General features: G+C 37.3%; 1 protein-coding gene and 1 pseudogene across 1 annotated transcript; both read right to left on the reverse strand.

The window, feature by feature from the left end:
- Positions 1-344: 344 nt before the first annotated feature.
- On the reverse strand, positions 345-21,694 carry CEP76 (centrosomal protein 76). Its single transcript, XM_006089309.3, is given in 14 exon segments — positions 345-2,205; positions 3,230-3,315; positions 3,317-3,382; positions 3,384-3,449; positions 4,135-4,468; positions 6,405-6,571; positions 10,513-10,701; positions 13,678-13,806; positions 14,179-14,276; positions 15,560-15,745; positions 17,369-17,593; positions 18,239-18,320; positions 20,251-20,406; positions 21,468-21,694. Coding segments are annotated over 14 exon segments (1,986 nt in total). The 5' UTR covers positions 21,531-21,694; the 3' UTR covers positions 345-2,066.
- On the reverse strand, positions 9,959-10,075 carry LOC111826165 (annotated as a pseudogene).
- Positions 21,695-21,708: the final 14 nt, after the last annotated feature.

Below are 21,708 nucleotides of genomic sequence, written 5' to 3' on the forward strand. Positions count from 1 at the left end.
ATAAAGCCTACACTTTATTTGCCTCATATCTTCTTTGTTAAGAAGTAGAAAATATGGTTTCAAAGTGTGTACTTTCCAGAACTGCTAGGTTATAGATACATTTTGCAAATCTAAAAATATACACTATTCAATACTAGAAAAAATTTAAAGGCACTTTGGTGTTCAGTTATTTGGAACTGAATTTAACAAATTTTATTCAACAGGTTCATGCTTGAGTAATGAAGTTTCTAGGTTTCTTATATTCTTCTACTAAATAAATATACCTACATATAATGTATACTAGTAGAGGACTATGTACTAGTAAGTGTACATATTTTCAAAAAGAACACCTTAGAGACGTTATATCAAAATATTTTGTTTTTAATAGAAAAACAACTTTTATGACAGCTAAATACACAAGGTAACTTTAATTTTTATAAAGAAAAATTATCGTAATAGTGAAATTTTAGTGATAAATGCACTAAAATACGTAATCTTTTGAAATAAACCATTTTCAGAGAAAAATGTTAATTCATGCCTATTAAAGTGCATAAAAAGGAAATTTATTTTAGAATTTATATCAAAGGAGCTCTTATAAATAAATGAAGCCCAGTCTCAATGATAATATAGCCTTGATTTTAATATAGTCTGCCTCACAGTACATGCCTCATAATAGTTTGTTCCCAAAGTTGAAAATTCCTAGCCCTAACAAGCAATTTTCTCTATTGATAACTTTATGAGTAATTTTGGCAACAGCATAAAAAAGTCTTAATCCTTATTTTGCTAATTTTCTCAAGTCATGTCTCACAAGAAACATCTAATTATTGTTTTCAATGAAAATTGACAGAAGAGGAATATTCTCATACTTTTAAAACAAGTTAAACAATAAATATTTATCCTATGCAAATAAAATGAAACAAAAAGTAAATTTTAAGATATCTTTAGTTAATTTTTTAAAAAACATTAAATTGTATTCACAATGGTAAATTAAACTAATGAAAACAGTAACTTGCAGAGCCAACTGGTATACCGTTCCTAAGGACAAAGGTAAAATCTGTGCACAGAGATGCTGAAGGACAGTCAAATCTATCACTTACATTTGCAGCTTCTTACAAAAAAAGTCAGACTGCTATAGTTTTTTTAATGCCCACTTTTAAAACTTGCTCAGTTTTAAAACCAACATCATGGAGTCATTCTTATATGCGTGTTTTTAAGTAGCCTCACACAATGATTCTGATTTAGATTAGTCACATATACACTGATGTTTTTATCATTATGAAATTTTAAAAAATGTGTTTTCAGAAGATGGAATCCATGAAAAGGCTACTGATGAATTTTTGACTACAGAAAATCAGCAACAGAATGCCAATATTAACTACAGAAAACAATTTGTCAGGATCACAACAAAAGGATATAATGAATTTTTTCTAAAATACTTAGTTCATTTTTATAATGAATAAAACTAATACTTACAAATTATTCATGTACTTTCATATGAGGTTTGTTTGTTAATATTTGTGCTTTTCCGTTACTAGTTTTTTCCTACTCTTGCATCAAGTCTTCCCATAAATATCAGGAAAGTCACAAATATCCCTATGGTCATGGGTAAACTATAAAAGTGATAATTCATCAAAATGTCTTTTAACCTATGTAATAAATAAATCTGTTGTGAGGTTAATTTCTCCTAATTTATATCAAATAATACCATCAATCTAAGAAAAATAATGATCATATTGATTTTACTATGGTTTAAACTCTCAGACATCTTTCTGATTACTTATTAATGTAAAAAAACTGAGTTAATTTTATATTCATATTTAAACTACTGATACCTATAAATAAAACAGTATTTATTAAAATAGAATATGCACTTAATTTATACTAAATTCCACTCAAATTTATACAAGTTTTTCATCCTTAATTTTTAAATAGACACATATTTTTTTCAAACACTACAAGTATATACAAAACTGAAATATGACACCCAAGCCAGATTGTGATTTTTAAAATAACTTCTAAACAGGCAGTAATATACAATGTGTAAAAATCCAATAAAATACAGGTATATTCTTATACAAATGTTAGTCCTATAATACCGAGCGATATTTACAAGCAAACATGATCCAAACAGCACATGCAGATTCGGGGTAAGTAAACACTCGGACACGAACTGCCAGCCGCACCTGGTCTCCACGACAACAGATTATTTCTTCACAGAAAGGAGACCTACAGAAGGAAGAAAATTTACTCACTTAGGAAGTAAACATAGGCTTCACTTTCTTATTTCTAAGTAAGTCACCATTTTAAATATTTTAAAATCCTGTCTTTACTACCAAGGGCTCTGTAATTTTATTTTATTTTAATTATTTTTTATTATTAATTTCAGAGAGAGGAAGGGAGAGGGAGAGAGAGAGAAACATCAACGATGAGAGAGAATCATTGATTGGCTGCCTCCTGCATGTCCCCCACTGGGAATCAAGTTCACAACCCAGGCATATGCCCTGACCAGGAATTGAACCGTGACCTCCTGGTTCATAGGGCGAAGTTCAACCACTGAGCCACGCCAGCCAGGCTGGGCTCTGTAATTTTAATCAAATTATAGACTATTTCCTCATAATCTATACATTTAAAAAATTACACTAGTCAAGATCAGAGATCCTCAACAAAGATTGCACCAAAATCACTGGGAAAATTATCCCAAACTATCAAAAGCTACATTTCAGGCTTAATGAATCACAATCTGTGGCAAAGAAGGTAAGTCTTATTTATAGAAGTTCCCCATGTGAATCTGAAGTTATCCTATATAATGAAAAGCTAATATGCAAATCGACCGAACAGCAGAACAACTAGTCGCTATGACGCGCACTGACCACCAGGGGGCAGACGCTCAACGCAGGAGCTGCCCCCTGGTGATCAGTGCGCTCCCACAGGGGGAGCACCGCTCAGCTAGAAGCCAGGCTCACAGCTGACAAGCGCAGCGGTGGTGGCAGGAGCCTCTCCTGCCTCCTTGGCAGTGCTAAGGATGTCCGACTGCCAGCTTAGGCACCTATGCGCAGGGGCTCAGGCCTAAGCTGTCAGTCAGACATCCCAAGGGCTCCTGGACTGCGAGAGGGCACAGGCCAGGCTGAGGGACCCCCCAAGTGCACGAATTTCATGCACCAGGCCTCTAGTTTCTAAATAAACTATCAGACTAACTGATTTCTTAAAGCCCTACCTCAAAACATTTATGAATTCATAAATTCCACCTTACCGAAGACATGTGGCAAATGCACGCCTTGCATTTCTATACACAAAATGTATTGGGAGCCCTTTAAAAGTGTGACCATCAGGTACAGCCCCTCCTTATGGCATCTTGAAATTCTTCATTGCCTGCAGATATACTTGTTGTTCGCTCAAATTCATAAAGAAGCCAAAGCTGGTGATAAGAGATAAGAAAGCTGGTCCTCCCAAACAGTAGTGAGGCCAAGATCCTATAGCAATCAAAAAGAGAAAAAGTAAAACACAATATTTTAACACCCAATTATAAAAAAATTGTTGATTATTCTAACATATACCAAGATTTTTTAAACCTGTCCATTTTTAAAACTTCCCATTATTATAAAAATACATAAATGAAAAATAAACTATTGGTATCAGTTTTAATTCTTGAAAAAAACAAAAACTTCAATATAATGATGTTAATACGGGCTCCAAATTCTATACTTCTTTACTATCCACTAGAAAAGATCATATGGAATAGTCCTGCTATGGAAGACAGTGACAATAAATTGTGATATCACATTTTATTTAACTTCATAATTTAGTAAGATTGAATCTGCTTAATTTGATTGCTCCTACCATAAACTCAACTATAGGAGGGGAGAAAAACCAACAAACTAATTGCATATATAAGTAAACTCAAATATTTACTGAGCATTTACTCTTTATTTCTAGAAGGAGGTAATAAATACTAGAAATAATGGTGAATTTAGAAATTTCTGAGTCTCAGAGCTTTATCTCATGACTTTCAAAACTATAAGCTTTTAAAGGTAGGGCCAGTATTTGCCTTGTTCAGGGCTAGAATAGTGACTGACAATATCATATACACACCCCAAAAATTGTTTAGCCATAAACAAATGAAAAAAGCATGAAACTACAAATTTCAGTGTTAATTACCTTCCTGTGTTCTGACACTAGTAACCTTAGCTGCATTTCTATTTCATTACTTGTTACTGAAGCATCAATCGTGGATGCACAAAGAGGTGGAAAGGGAGGAAGGGATGTTGTAGCTCCTGGAGCACACACAGATTTAATTGCTTCTTCACTCATGGGTTTCCATTTAGATTCATCATTCAAATCAAATACACAGATTTCTACAGAGTCAGAGGGCTGACAATTTCCCAGAAACATCTGATGGTTGAAAACACAACCAATTGTTCGATATGGGTACAATGGTTTGGGCTGTTCAGCAACTGGAGGTTCATCAGGATTGTTAGATTTATGGATGTACCTAAAAAAGGCAAATCATAATTTTACATAATAATAACTTAAATTAGGAAGGCAGCATTTTATTGAGGACACTTAAAGGCCTAACTATTTCCCAGGACTAGAGTTTTAATACTCATTTTACGTTCTTATCTTTCTATAATTTGATTACTCTATATCAGTGGTTCTCAACCTGTGGGTCGCGACCCCTTTGGCGGTCGAACGACCCTTTCACAGGGGTCGCCTAAGACCATCCTGCATATCAGATATTTACATTACGATTCATAACAGTAACAACATTACAGTTATGAAGTAGCAACGAAAATAATTTTATGGTTGGATCTCAACATGACGAACTGTATTTAAAGGGCCAGAAGGTTGAGAACCACTGCTCTATATTAATTATATAGCATAACTTATGCTATAGAAATCAACTTTACTCCTTTAACATGAAAATATATTCTATGCATATTGTTAAAATAAAAAACATTTATCTCAGATAACACAATTAAAATAATTTGGCTATATATTATGAGGTATGATTAATAAAAATGATTATCAACTAGAAAGAAAAAGAACCCAAAAATATGAGAAGAGGGCTCAGGGCTGTGGCTTTATCCCAATATGCCACATACCAATATGCATCATCTATAATAATAAAAGCGTAATATGCAAATCGACCGAACAGCAAAACAACCGTCTGGACGACCACACTATGACACGCACTGGTGCCAGGGTACGATGCGATTGGTCAGGGGGCCCCACCATCGCTCCACGATTGCCCTGCAGAGGGTGGCCCAGGCTACCCATCTGGTGGCGCTACGGCAGGTGGGCGGGTCCTCCCTCTGTGGGGTGATTGGTCCCAGGAGGGGTGGGGGGAGGCTCTGCGATCAATCACCCCACAGAGGGAGGCCCAGGCCTCCGGCCAGCACTGCTATGACAGGTGGGCAGGGCCTCCCTCTGCGGGACAATCGATCGTGCGGTTCCCGGACTGCAAGAGGGCGCAGGCCAGGCTGAGGGACTCCCCCCCAAAGTGAACGATTTTGTGCACCGGGCCTCTAGTCCTATATAATAAAATCGTAGTATGCAAATTGTCCCCTCGACAGTTCTTCCGGGAGTTCAACCAGGGGGCGGGCTGGACGGGGGAAGGGAGGGAGGCCCCGGCACTGGTAGGTGGCCGGGGGAAGGGAGAGAGGCCCTGGTTCTGGCAGGCGGCCAGGGGAAGGGAGGGAGGCCCTGGCGCTGGCAGGTTGCCGGGGGAAGGGAGGGAGGACCCCCGCACTGGTAGGTGGCTGGGGGAAGGGAGGGAGGCCCTGGCCATCAGTGGCAGCCAGCGGCAGGCAGCCGAGGGCAGGGAGGGAGTACCCGGCCAGCAGCTGGCAGCTGCTAGGGACCCTACCAGTGCATGAATTTCGTGCACTGAGCCTCCAGTCCCTATATGTCAAGGTTGCAGGTTTAGTGTCCCATCAGAGCACATACAAGAATCAACCAAGGAATGCCTAAGTAAGTGGAACAACAAATCAATGTTTCTCTCTCCCTCCCCCTTCCTCTCTCTCTCAAATCAATAAATAAATTGGGGGGGAAAAGCCTGAAAAAATGTCCAATGAGTTTATTAACAGACTTGGTGACCACATCAAATTTTAAAAAGAAATCATGATTTCAACTTGAGTTTATTTTCAGGCTTAGAGATGATCATCAGAAAAGCATATACCAATTATATAAAATTAAAAGTAAATATAATGTATATTTTTACCAATATTATGTTAGTAAAGAATATTTTAAGTGTACAAATTTTCTTAAGAGTTTAATTACATATTTTAATTGAAGTAGTTTTAGTCACTGAAAAGGCTTTAATAACTAAAATTATCAACAAGTACCTTTGATATCATCAATCTAAACAACCTATAATATAAAATATTTGCATCTTCATTTTCATATCTTTGTAAACTTAGTTGGCTAACCTGTGTCCTGTTAAACTCTCCCAAAAAGTGATGGTTCCATCAGTTCCACAAGTCATAACCCAAGCATGAGGTACTCCTTTTGCCTTAGTCCCAACACAGACAAACGCTTCTAATCCATATCCAAGAAGAAGGCTGCACAGAAGGTTAGCATGATCTTCACAGTCACCCTATAAAAATATAATTAAAAAATTAAGTATGTTCCTTCATATTGTCTCCTCATTAAATATATAAATACAAAATGACAATAAAACATATTATTAATTTTTTTCCTTTTAATCATTAGATAATAGTGTTAGGCTGAAATAATAAGAGTGGAAAAATAAAATACAAAATTTAGAAGAGCCTAAATTATTTTACAAAGTCAGAGCTCAGAAATCTAATAGTTATAATATGTATACTTTAAAAGGGAACATTCAGATTCAAAAGTTTATAAAGAACTCATACAATATAGAAGAAAAACAGTAAGATTTTTAAAATGAATAGCTAATGAACATGAACAGACAAGCTGACAAATCATAGAGCAGAAAATGCAAATGGGAAAACACACAAACTGAAAACAATGAGTTACAGCATCTATACATGATTATTTTAAGGAAATACATAGGAAAATGACTGGGTAATATACAACATAATGCCAACAGCAGCTATATTTAAGGTGATTATATATAATTTCCCCCAGTATTTTTTTTTAATGTTTACTTTGAAATCTAATTAAAATACAACTTTTAGTACATGACTGATACAATGTCCAATGCACTTATTTGCTCAGGCACCAATTATTTTTTAATTGATTTTTAGAAAAAGAAAGGAAGGGGAGGGGGAGCAAGAAAGAAACACTGATTTGCTCTTCCATTTACTTATATGCATTCATTGGTTGATTCTTTTTTGTTGTTGTTAATGCTCATCCAAGGAAAGTTTTCCATTGACTTTTAGAGAGAGTGGAAAGGATGGGGGAGAGACAGAAAGAAAAAAACACCAATGTGAGAGAGACACATCGATTGGTTGCCTCCAGCATGCACTCTGACCAGGGCTGGGGATTGAGCCTGCAACCCGGAATTGAACCCAGGACCCTTCAGTCTGCAGGCCAACACCAGACCAGCTAGGGCCATTGGCTGATTTTTGCATGTGCCTTGATCAGGAATCGAACCTGCAACCTTGGAATATCGGGATGACACACTAATCAACTGAGTTACCCAGCCAGGGCTTCCCTTTTACTTTCTAAATTCTCTTTGATAATGTTATATTACTTTCACAATTTTAAAAAATTATAAAAACTACAAAAAATTAAAAATATCTGATAGCTTTTATGAAATACATTATTAAAATATTAAACAGTAAGACTACAATTACATGAAGATATGTGTTTAAACACAGAAATACAGGTAATATGCAAAAGTAAAAATAACTATTGAGTTCAGTATTAGAATGGATGATGTATCTTCATCCTCAAAATTTTGCAGTAGTGGTTCTCCACTGTTGCTTTTTACCTAATTGCAATAAAACAAACAGCATTTTATAATCATTAAATTGACTTTAGAAAAACATAATATACAACCTTGGAAACCCAGTAATTTCTACATTGAGATTTTATACTAAAAACCCCAACAATACAACCAACGATGTTCAATGCAAAATATCATTCTCCATGATATCAAAAAATGGAAGCAAACCTAACGCAGCCAAAGAAACAGTGCCTACAATGGGGAAACAGTTAAGCAGATTTTATATATCAACTTAAGAAAATTTCATACAGCCATTAACAGCCATTAACAGACAGAGATCATAAAGACTAGCAACACAGAGTTCATAGCACAATGCTAAATTATAAAGCAGGACACAATATTTTACTTATATCTTAATTATGGAAAAAAATGATACCTAACAGGAGAGGTTATAGAAAAAAATGATATATAACAAGAGAAAAGTAGCTGAAACTGGTTTGGCTCAGTGGATAGAGCGTCGGCCTGCGGACTGAAGGGTCCCAGATTCGATTCCGGTCAAGGGCATGTACCTGGGTTGCGGACACATCCCCAGTAGGAGGTGTGCAGGAGGCAGCTGATCAATGTTTCTCTCTCATCGATGTTTCTAACTCTCTATCTCTCTCCCTTCCTCTCTGTAAAAAATCAATAAAATATATATTTAAAAAAAAAAAAAAAAGAGAAAAGTATAAAAAGACATGTTGGCAATAGGATTATGGATGAAATTTCACTTTCACTGTTGTAAATCTGTTTGTGCCAGAAAAATATTTTACGTAATTTTCAAATTTCTAATTAAAGATGTGCTTTCTCTTTAAACAAACTTAAATAACAACAAGAAAACAGTGAATCAGCCCTAACTGGTTTGGCTCAGTGGATAGAGCATCGGCCTGCGGACTCAAGGGTCCCAGGTTCGATTCAGGTCAAGGGCATGTACCTTGGTTGCGGGCACATCCCCAGTAGGGGGTGTGCAGGAGGCAGCTAATCGATATTTCTCTCTCATTGATATTTCTAACTCTCTATCCCTCTCCCTTCCTCTCTGTAAAAAATCATTAAAAATATATTTTAAAAAAACAAACAAAAAAACAGTGAATCAAATGGGTGATTATTTGCTTTACAAAAATATTATTTACACTAGAGGCCCGGGTGCACAAAATTCGTGCACTGGGGGGGGTGGGGGGGTGGCCTGGTGCCTCATAGGGGCAGGAGCCCCGCCCCGCAATCATCTCCCCAAAGAGGTAGGCCCCGCCCACCCATCCAGGGATCCTGGATGGATTGCCCCAAAGAGGTAGGTCGGAGCCGGGGGCCCACCTCCACGGCTCTGCGCAGAGCCGCCGGGACCCGCTTCCGTGGCTCCACACGGAGCCACCAGGACCTGCCTGCGCACCAAGCACGCAGCGTCAAGTCCCCGCCCACCCGCTGCACACACAGCCTCCTGGTGATGGATTGTTACGGCGTGAGGGCATGACGACCACATAGGCTTTTATTAGTATAGATAATAATTTTAAATATGTACCATTCCTACTATGTTTGAAATAAAAATGTTTTAATCTATACACACAACTTTTGGGAACTATAGATTGAGAATAAATCAAAACAATTTTGGCCCTGACCGGTTTGGCTCAGTGGATAGAGCGTCGGCCTGCAGACTGAAGGGTCCCAGGTTCGATTCCGGTCAAGGGCATGTACCTGGGTTGCGGGCACATCCCCAGTGGGAGATGTGCAGGAGGCAGCTGATCGATGTTTCTCTCTCATCCATGTTTCTAACTCTCTATCTCTCTCCCTTCCTCTCTGTAAAAAATCAATAAAATATATTTTAAAAAAAACAATTTTGACAAGTAATGTTTAACTGTTTTCAGTTGTCCAAGACAAAATCATTCTGACAAATCAATTTCTAATATAGTTTCTTCCATTGCATAAACTTGCCTTATGAATACCTATAGTATTTACACAACTTCAAGACTAAACAAAATTGTTTCAAAACAACAATACAGTTCTTTTTTTCTGTTCTGTTTCAACAGAACTGGAATGCTTAAGACTGACTTGTTTGTTTTTAATGAAAATTATTTTATTAAAACTTCTTATAGCCATTTTCAGGGACCTTAATGACTTCAATGTCTTTAAGGCTTGTAACATGGCTAGTTTACTGAAATCACTTCATTTAAGTTTAAGATCAATAAATTTATATAAATTCTTAAATATATACTTATATTTGATCTAATCAAAACACCAATAAATCCAGTAATTTTTTCCATATTCATTTTGTACTGCCATTTTTTAAAAAAAATAACACATCTAAACAAATTTTAATACATGAATAATACTAGAAGACCATAGTAATAGTCCTGCTGCTCTAATTCAGTTTCATTTACTTCTATATCTTGGTTTCTGACATAATAGTACTTACAGATCCTTACCTCACAGAAATCACAGTAAATAATAAGCTACATGAGAAAATAAAGATGCTAAGTTTTTTCATGTATTGACATTTAAGTGTTAAGAAAAACGGTGAAAAGATTGTCTTATTCAAGTTGATACTATGTATATTTTTCTACGTTAATTATTTTACAAATGTACCATAAATTCACAATTATGACGTACTGCTTTTTAATTCTATTATGTGTGTAGGATACCTTGTTTCTACAGAGAAAGGCCAGCAGAGTGCACCACTGTTCCTGTTTACCTCCTCCTCCAATAACAGGGGCTCTTTCATAACCAAGGACATTAACAAATCTTGCTGCTTGCCTTGGGGTATCCAGAAGCCGCCCAGCTCGAAGTGGTTTAACATAGGAACAGACTGGTCTATTTATCCCATTTTCGTCCTGGAGAAAGAGAGGGAAAACATTATCTGTAATGACTGATTAATCATTTTCAATTTTAACACCTGTTCTCAGAGTACATTAATGTAGAATAAAATAATTCTGGATTATCACTTACTGCTTACCTTGTACCTAGCACTAGATTGCTGAGTGCTATGCATACAATTTCTCTTTTAATCCTCATAACATCTCTATTACTTTCATTTCATAGATGAAGAAACTGAAGCTACAGCCATTATGCAACAGGGACGGGATCCAAACATTGAGCTAACGCCAAAGCCTTTGACAGTAAGAACATAAACTATCATATGATCCAGCAATCCCACTCCTGGATATATATCCAAAGTAATTGACATCAGTATCTCAAAGATTGCACACCATGTTCACTGCAGCATTATTCACAATAGCCAGGATATGGAAACAACCAGAATTTCCTTCAACAAATGAATGGATAAAGAAAATGTGTATACATATAAAATGGACTAACATTTAGCCATAAAAAAAAAAAAAAAAGGAAGAGACCCTGCCATTTGCAATACAGATGAACCTTTAAAAAAAATTTTGCACAGGAAATGTAAAAGCTATCATTAAGTGAATTACTATTATACTATAGCAAAACCAGCTAGTGAGAAAGAAAAAGAACAATGGGTTAATAAATATGATAACCCTGGATATTCTAAAGATGTTTGTTTGTATAAAGGTAATTAGTTTAGTGCTTGTGTGGGTGGGTTTGTTCTATTCTTACAATTCCACTAATAGGCAAGAAAGAAATGAAAATGTAAAAAAAAAAAAAAAAAGGATGCATTTGCCCTAAACAAGTTATCAATAGTAGCACCTTGGAATATAAGATATACCATTACTTGTTTCATTATAGCAATGTCTCTAATATTACCTAACTATATCCCCATAAACTATTTAAATATCTAGAAAATTTCAGTATTTCAACCTCTAACCCTGTACTGTTCAATAGAATGCCACTAACCATATGTGGCTATTTAATTGTTAATAAAGTTTTAAAAATCAGTTCTTTAACTGTGTTAGTCATATTTTGTGTGCTCAACAGCTACATATGGCTAAGGGTTACCACACTGGACAGCACATTTCTATCAATGCAGAAAGCTCTACTGGATAGTGCTATTGTATACTATTTCCTCTTGGGCATGGAATCACTGGAAATTCATTTTAAGGCCATGTATAATAATATCTATATTTAAAACTATAGTTTTTGTAATTAGATTGATGCCTTAAATAACTGTTGTTGTACCTTAATTTCGTATCTAGCCAAACATAGGAAGAAGCAACAAGAAACACTATTGGAAAAGGAACCTAAGAAAGATAAAAATGTTATTTACTCTATATGGAAAGAAATGGCACAAACTAATGAGCAATAGTTGAAACTGCAATTTGATAGTTTGTCATGACTGAGCTGATGTTTGAACTCAGAAAAAAAATCTTCACTTCTCTATCCTTCACACCATTTGCAAAAAGTAGCAATGCCTGGCTACTTGACAATCTCATATGGTTACCATGAGACTAAATGACCTTACATGGTTCACATCTTCTTACAATGAATTCCGAGACAGGAACCTTAAGTAATATTTCCTAAAACACAATCTCAGTTCTTTGATTCCCTTAACTGCATATTCCATTCTTTTCCTTCCTCCTCTTTCATTTGCAATTTCTCTACTTCCTCCCCTTCCCCCACCAACCACCCCAAACTGGTCAGATTCCCTATGGCAACCTCAGACTAAATAGACAGCAGGAACAATATATATATATATGTTTATATATGTTGCTGTTGTTGTTAATTCTCACCAGAGGATATTTCTCCCATTGATTTTTTAGAGAGAGTGGAAGGGGAGGTGGGGGAGGAGACAGAGAAACATTGATGTGAGAGAGACACATCGACTGGTTGCCTCCTGCACATGCCCCAACTGGGGCCGGTGGCCAGGGATCGGGAATAGAGCCAGCAATGAAGGTATGTGCCCTTGACCAGAACTGAACCTGCGACCCTTCAGTTTGTGGCCGGTGCTCTAACCACTGAGCATATCAGCTAGGGCGGGAACCACTTATATTTTGACTGGTTTCTCTTTGCCCTTGATCTGACATCACTGCTACCTTGCCTGCCTAGTCATTCAATGTATAGGTAATGTTACTGTAAAGTCAGAAGCCATTTCCTTCATTTCCACCACTAGTCAACTATGGTCTCCCACATTCCCAAGCTCCTCATCTAGAAATTGAAACACTTTTAGCCTGTCCTAAAAATCTAGGGAATGTAGGGTAAAGCTAGACAAATGCACAGGATCTGAGAAATATAATCCACTACAACATTATATTCACATAAAAATACATCTACATAAGCCTGAATATACATAAAGTATTTAAGTAGTCCTTAAGTTACAAAAAGATATGGATCTAATCATATATTGTATGTTTGTTAAAGACAGAAAATGGGCTTAGGATACAAGAAAAATAGAAGCAGAGATATACAGTTGAAATGCTGCAGTTGAAATGCTGGAGCTAAATATTATTGGTCATTGGCTTAGGGATCTTGGTTATATAGAATTATTACATATAATATATGTTTGTCTTTTTAAAAAAACACCCTAACCAGAAAAAATATATATGTGGAGCCCCAGTTCTACACACAAAAGCTGAATTTACATATAAATTAGAAAATGTCCTAGTAGTTATTTAGTACTAAGTACCAATCAAAGATACACTCAAACAAAAGGGTTTTCATCTACTTTAAATAATATATATTCAAAAAGGGTTTAAGAAACAAAAATGAAAAGCAAAATAAAACATTATATCATTCAGTGAAAGAGAGTATTACAAAAGTAGCACTGTATTTTACAAATAAATTTTCATTTTTCTGTAATAAATACATTTTACAAATTCAAGTTAAATAAAATGTATTTTAAAAATACAGTTAATATCAAATACAGCTGTGGAGTTTTTCTAATATAATTTACAAACCTGAGCAAAAATCTTAACCAGCCGTGAGTTGTGTGAGGGTCGAATTTGCAAATATTCTCTCCACCACTGCTTAGCATATACAAGAAATAATCGCTCTTTCTCTGCAGTTTTCTGACGTTCCAAGGCAAGCTTGAAATTTTAAAAAAAGGTTTCAATTTCTATTCATTCTCCTTAATTACTATAAAATATGTAACAGATCTATGTACTTCTCTCCATCTCTACCACTACCCTAATTAATCTAAGGCACCATCATCTCATCTGTAAGAGCCTCAAAATGACCTGCCTATTTCTACACCTCCCCCCATACAAATCAGTCTCCAGACAACATCAAAGTAATCTTTTTCCGCCAAGACATTTTTAAATATTAAATCATATTGTCATTCTCTTGCTTAAAACTAACAAACTGTAATTTTCTAAAAAGAAAGTGCTTTCTAGGATCAACAGGGAAACATACTATTATGAAAACAATTACACAAAGAAGAGAAATTCAGAATTTTTTACCTGTGTGTTCACTACTTCTTGAGATAATGTTTGACTGAGTGGTGGGTACATCTCAAGTTTTATATTTAAAATTCCCACAGAAACTTTTGATTCTGTGCCTAAAAGTGTAAATAGATATTTAGAACTTCAGAGGTTTTAATGCTGTGCATATGTAGTCAACCAAAATAATTTAAGAATTTTGTGCTTTACCACTTACGTAAATATTCAACGTTACCTTTAATATTCATATCAAAATGAACCAAATCAAATTAGTTTTTATTTGGTACCAAGGCCTTCATGTCATTTTAAGGAGGTTACCTATTTTCTTAGCTTCCTAATCACTTTTAAGTGACTTTTCAGACTTAAAGGATTCAGAAGTCTTAATTTTTATATTAATTAAATGTCTGATACCAACCAGACTTACACTTAAAACCAAAGTAAAAGTAGCTGTTAACACCTCATTCTCAGAAAATATTTATACTTTTTGTCACATACAGTAATTCCCATTTATCCCCTCCCATTTTTCACATTACATGTGAATACAAATTTTTAATCCATGCCTGTATTTAAAGAATTAGAAAACAAATAATGGGTATCAGTTAAAAATAAACATCATACCTAAAACTTTTTTTCTCTACTTTTTATTTAAGTAAAAACACATTCAGGGTCTGACTTATCGAAATCTAAATTACTAAAGCTATACTGTCCAATGGCCAGATTTAACTCTGTCACTAAGTTTCAATACCAAAGTATTTCCATTATGTTATGCATAAAACATAGGTAGCTTTTGTTTTTCACTGTATTGGTAAATATGTATTACATATCAAGTAGTATGCGAGAGTCCAAGGAGACAATGGTGAATAAGACAGGCACCATCTCTGTCCTCAAATACTATTTACTGATACTGACATTGAGCAGGTTAGCACCTCTGAGTGTCACTTTTCCACATGTAAAGAGATAGAAGAAAACCTACTCCATATTCCACAGGAACAGCTGCTGCAGGAAGCCACTGGTACTAATGGGGATGCATTATATTCCGGGATGTGCTGGAATGGAGGTATTTTGTGTATGCATGCATGTATATGCATATGTGTAGAATCTTAATTTTCTTTATAGCCTTATATATAATCAAATGAATTTGGGGGGGAAAACTCTCAAAATTTGTTTATTCATTTCCCAGGAAAAAAAACTTCTTTAAGACAAGGCCAGAATGACTATGAAGTTCTACACTCACACTAGTCTTCAAGACATTTCCATAGACTACAACACTGAAGTCCAATTATAATTCTAAAGAAATTCTTTTTACGTTTGCCTCTTGATTTATAAAGGCATTTTCAAAATATAAAATGTACTTACAAACAAACTAGGACTATAAAAGGTAACATGATATTAATCATCATACCTACACCCATAAGTTCCACAGTAAGATTGGTTGCTCCATTTTCTGAGCCCAAAACTGATCGCCATTCGAGAAAATAGGATGCTACTAAAGTGGTCTCACCAAATATATCTGTTTTGATTAGCACCATATGAATTGGATCACTTATTGATAACATTGTTGTTGAATCAGCCATTCTAGTTCCATCACCTAGCAACATAAACAAAAAAAAAATTACACCATATTACATATTCAGTTAAGCCAACATAAAATACTTTTACTGAAAAGTATTAATAAACTTATATAAAACCAAATAGAATAATTTGGTAATGACTCAGAAAGCATGCAACAGACTGGGAATAAAAGTACAGTCCTATTTCTCACAACTTTTTAGAGGACTGGTAGAATTGTGATGAGTTGTCACTTAATGAATATCAGTATTTTCTGATCTCTAAGACAGCGGTCACCAACCGGTGGTCCATGGACCACTGGTGGTCCGTGAGGTCCGGAAGGTTGGCAACCGCTGGTTCAAGGAAACCTTTGGAGCAGCGGTTGCCAACCGGTGGTCCGTGAAGTCCGAAAGGCCTGCGACGGTTGCTCTAAGACAGTGGTTGGCAAACCACGGCTCGCGAGCCACATGCGGCTCTTTGGCCCCTTGAGTGTGGCTCTTCCACAAAATATCACGTGTGGGCGTGCACGTACAGGGAACGTTGTGGAGTGAAAGAAGATGTAGTGTCGAGGATTGAGAAAGGTATGTTGAGATGGTTTGGACATATAGAGAGGATGAACAAAAGGAGATAGACGAAACAAGTATACAAGACGAGTGTGGATTGGGAGAGTTGGAAGGGGTCAACCTCAGCAAACGTACCTCAATCAGATTGAGGACGTTTTTAGCAAAGGCCAGCTTAGGAGTACCCTAATTAAGTTAATAACAATGTACCTACCTATATAGTTTAAGTTTAAAAAAGAAATTTCAATCGTTGTACTGTTGAGATTTGGCTCTGTTGACTAACGAGTTTGCCGACCACTGCTCTAAGAGATAAGTCTATTCATTAAAAGTACTTCCTAAACTATATGTTACCAAGATAATTCAAATATGTCAACATTAATTCCAAAACTACCTTTATCCCTAATCTCCAGAAATAATCACTGTATTATCTACCCAAAACTGAAAGACCCGACACCTTGGAGCTAGCAATTTAAGCCATTATTTTTCACCAGGAGGGGAAAATAATACATTTTAGTACTGCATTAGCCATCCTAGTAATCTAAAATTCTGAAGGCATAATTCTACAACTTTGCTAAGTTTACAAATATATTATAAAAATTTCTATACTGACAAAATGTACGAAATAATCTTATAGGAAGAAACAGTGTAAAACAATTACAGGATCAAGTATTATAATTTTAAAGTTCTAAAAATTAGTTACAGATTCATGTTTAAATTTTGATTTTTTAAAGTTAGATAATATCATAAACGTAGTCACTTTTCATAAATGAGAAGGATCATGTCTTATTCCCCACTATATCTCTAGGACTTGCCTAGCATAGTACCGTGCACCTAATATGTATTTAAATGTTCATTCTATACAACCAACCATTAAAACAGTTAAAAAATAATCTTCAGGGAAAATTAATTACCAGAAAATAAAGCAAGAAAGTAGTCAGAAGTAGTTTATATAGAAAAGAGCAATGGAGGGAAAAAAATATTTTAAAGTCTAGAGAGGGAGGGTCATCCATTATAAATCTCTCCTTACAGCATGTTATTATTGTTCTGCAAGGAAACCTCACAAAGATTTACTCAACTAAAGACAATTTATTATTGCTCCTTACCTAAGTTTTCTCTGTGTACTTCAAGTAAAAACCCATCATGAAAATCTGGTTCACAGGCACATGGAACAGGTTTAGAACGAAAACGTTGGTTTCGAAAATGCAAACATAATGTAAAGGTTGAACAAACTTGTCCCGGTAAAGGCTCAGGTTCTTGCAGATGTTCCAAGAAAGCTTTTCCACCCAAAACCTGAAGGTAAAGATACCTCCGTGTTGGATCAATATTAGCTGCAAAGTGTAGCAATATATATGAGGAAACTGCCAAATAACTTAAGAAATGTGATCAAGACAATAGGAAATAATAACTTGACAGAAATAAAACCAAAGACAGCATGAGGGGTGGACGGGGGGCAGAAAAATAACACATTTACTGGATACCAGGACCATTTGCACCCAGGGCAAAAAAGATACATAGTATGACACCTTTTTCTGAGTTTACATTCTGGCTACTTTCTCCGAGTTAGAGAGGAGTCAGAGCCAAGGTTTAGGATGCCTTTGCTGTTAGTGGCTTATCCAACATTCCTTCACCTCCACAAACCAACTCAGACAATTATCTCAACTCAGCAAAGTGCACTTGTGAAATAATTACATTACCATTAAAAAAGCAAGGCTATACAATTTTTATAAAATGTATCATTAAAACATGTAAAATAGGTGTTTTTGCTTCCACTGTGCTATACATTAAATCTTCTGACATACTTCATAGAAAATAGAATCTCAGTTTTTTTGGATGATTACTCACAAAAATATAAGTATTTAATTCTGGGGGGGAAAAACTGAAAAGTTTTCTAACAAATACCAAATACTATAGCACATATATCCTCAGTACTATCCACAACTAAATGTTAAAAAAACAAAAAACAAAACACATACTTTTTTTTAACAACGTTGATTGTCTATCAGTAAAACAAACTGGTTGTTTTGGAGAGGGAGGGGGTTCTTGATCAACATTATCCTAGAAAGGAAGAAAGAAAATCAGAACAAATTAGGAAACAAAATTATAGTTAAGCAAAATGTCAATAATGGAACTAAGAACTCAACATAAGTAAACAGGATAAAGCCCCTCAAAAGGCCCCTATTTTCCTCGCATAATTAAAAGAATCAGTGGTCGGCAAACTCATTAGTCAACAGAGCCAAATATCAAGAGTACGATTGAAATTTCTTTTGAGAGCCAAATTTTTTAAACTTAAACTATATAGGTAGGTACGTTGTTATTAACTTAATTAGGGTACTCCTAAGGCTTAGGAAGAGCCACACTCAAGGGGCCAAAGAGCCGCATGTAGCTCCCGAGCCGCAGTTTGCCAACCACGGAAAATAATGAAAAGTCTTCAAAAGAGATACTGCAACTGGTTACTCCTAAAGTCTACTATTAAGAAATTAAACTGTCTTCAAGCAATGTCCACAGAATGCTAAAAACAAACCCCTAATGTCTTAAACAGGTTAAACTTTCTCCAAACCTCATATAACATTTGGCTTATGATTCTTCCATGAATTGCTTCTAATAAGGAAGTACATTCACACAGCAAAAGCTGTTACTAGGTCAACTTTTATAACAAACGGGTTTACAAATCTCAAAAACCAAAAAAGGATGCTGTTTTAAAATACTTATTCCCTGGTGTATTATGAAGTCCATCCAATTTTTACATTATGTTACCCAGTATTGAGGTCACAGTTTCTCATTATTGCCTCATTTTCAAAAGAAGGCCTACTTACTAATTTGTGCACTGAAAGGCTATCATCCCACTACTGACCTATTTATATGAAAAGATTTGAAAGTTCTTATGTAGACAATTATTTTCTTAAATTGATAAGTTCTTAATCACAGAGAATATTGTCCCAAAACAGTGCTTATTTAAAAAATGAGCCTAATCTTAAAATGTATACATAGAACAATATTAGTGAAAAAGAAACAGGTTGTGATGAACTAATGTGACTAAAATATATATACTTAAAGTTACAGACCTAAAGAATAAATAAGGAGAAAATTCTGTCATTGTAGAGAGAAATATGGTATATAACTCCAATTTCATTGATACGTAATCCTACTTGTTACATTAGCTTATACTTTTTCTTTTTTTTTTTTTTTTAAATATATTTTATTGATTTTTTACAGAGAGGAAGGGAGAGAGAGAGTTAGAAACATCGATGAGAGAGAAACATCGACCAGCTGCCTCCTGCACATCTCCCACTGGGGATGTGCCCGCAACCAAGCCACATGCCCCCGACCAGAGTCGAACCCGGGACCCTTGAGTCCGAAGGCCGACGCCCTATCCACTGAGCCAAACCGGTTTCGGCCTTTTTCTTTTTTTAAAACATATTTTATTGATTTTTTAAAAATATATGTTATTGATTTTTTACAGAGAGGAAGGGAGAGGGACAGAGAGCCAGAAACATCGATGAGAGAGAAACATCGATCAGCTGCCTCCTGCACACTCCCCACTGGGGATGTGCCCACAACCAAGGCACATGCCCCCCGACCAGAGTCGAACCCGGGACCCTTGAGTCTGCAGGCCGATGCTCTATCCACTGAGCCAAACTGGTTAGGGCTAGCTTAAACTTTTAAAAAACTATTTTTGTTGATTTTAGAGAGAGAGGGAGGGAGAGGGAAAGAGACATTGATCGGTTGCCTCCCATACACATCCCAACCAGGGATCGAACCCAAAATCTGGGTACATGCCCTGACCAGGAATTGAACTGGCAACCTTTTGGTAAATAGGGCGATGCTCAACCAACTGAGACACACCGGCCAGGGCACATTAACTTATACTTGGAACAAGGATATTACCAGACAAAAATGATCTTATTTTAAAGTGGTTTTACTAAAAGGAGAGGCCCCCAATCATGTATTTATACCCTCCAAGTTCCCCCCCTAAAAGATTACTCACAGTAACAAAATTAAGTTCTTTCATCACATCGTCAATGATTCCCCGACGTCTAAGAGCTTTGATCAAATCTTCTGTCGATAACTGCTGTTGATCAGGAGCCAGTTCTTCCCGTATCGTCTCAGCAAGGATTTCTCTTATTCTGCCATGCACGTCCATCTATACACAGAAAGCTCGCATTACAATGTACAGCATTACAGAGCAGCTGAAGGTTGCCACTTAGTTCATTTCTCTTTTCAATACTGGCAAGCAAAATTAATGGCAGTTGCCACTCAGTGAATTTCTTTCTAAACCACTGACAAAGAAAAATATAACGTTAAAAGAGAGGCTCCATTCGGGAAGGCTTCTCCAGCTAATAGTAAACGGGAAATCGTTACCAGAACTCAATGAGAATAAAGTAGCTGTGCAAAAGGAAAAATAATAATCACCTAAGATAAACATTGTTAGTGCAGATTCTAGAAACCATCCCTCCTGGCTATATACCGCCTCTGTTACTACTTCCCTACAGATAACACTCCACCAAAACCATCCTCTGGGAGGAAGGATGGTCTGATGAGAAGGACGCAGACCCGGGGGCGGCGGAGCATGAATGCCAGCCCTCCGCTTGCTGGCCGTGACCCGCAGCCCGCTCACCTGCCCTCCGCGAACCCGGACCAGGAGCGCCCCGCGAGCGGGAGCAGCTGCGAAAGCGCACAAAGCCGGGCCCGCACGCGCACAATCAGCGGCAGCTTTGGTCACTCCAGCTCCGGGCATCCCACTAGCGCCTCGAAGACACCACGTTCCCCTTCGGCTCGGAAGCAGCACAAACCCTTTCCTTACAGACCCTCCCAGGACTTTCTGAAGAATCGCGGCTTTGGTTCAACACCAACGACACCTCCAGTTTCACCCTGAAAGTAACTCCCTTTCCCGACGTCCGAGTGTACACCGTCTCCAAAAACAACACACACTCGATCTGACCTCCAATAAAGCTCCATGTTCACACCTGCCCTCGAATCCTATCGCCGTCCTACCGCCTCCGACTCTTATTAAAACTCTCTTTCTATCGCGGCTGGAAAGGTCCTCTGCTTCACGCCGAAGCCGCGCCCAGCCCGCGCTCTGCGCCCCACGGCCCTGGCTGAAGTCGCCGGCAAACAGGGGCCGACGCCGCCGCCCGCCGTTGCCGGGCGGGGGACGCAGACTCGGGGCCACACGGAGAGCAGAGGAGGCCCGTGGTCCCTCACCTTGCTCAGCTGCTGGTGGATGAGCTGTTTCAGCTCAAAGGCTTTCTCCGGAGGCAGCGACATGCTGGGGCCGGAGCCTCGCCGCCGACTCTCTCCGCTGCAGGCGCTCCAAACACGCGGCGCGCCCCGGCCCGCCTCGGAGCCTTAGTCGGGGCTGAGCACGGAGCCGGCAGGACCGCTCGCCTCGCGCAGCTCCCGGGGGACGCGACGCCGCGTCAGGCGAGGGGCCGGGCAGGAGGCG

The sequence above is a fragment of the Myotis lucifugus genome, unplaced genomic scaffold, assembly GCF_000147115.1.
Source record: "Myotis lucifugus unplaced genomic scaffold, Myoluc2.0 scaffold_58, whole genome shotgun sequence".
NCBI classification, from domain to species: Eukaryota; Metazoa; Chordata; class Mammalia; order Chiroptera; family Vespertilionidae; genus Myotis; species Myotis lucifugus.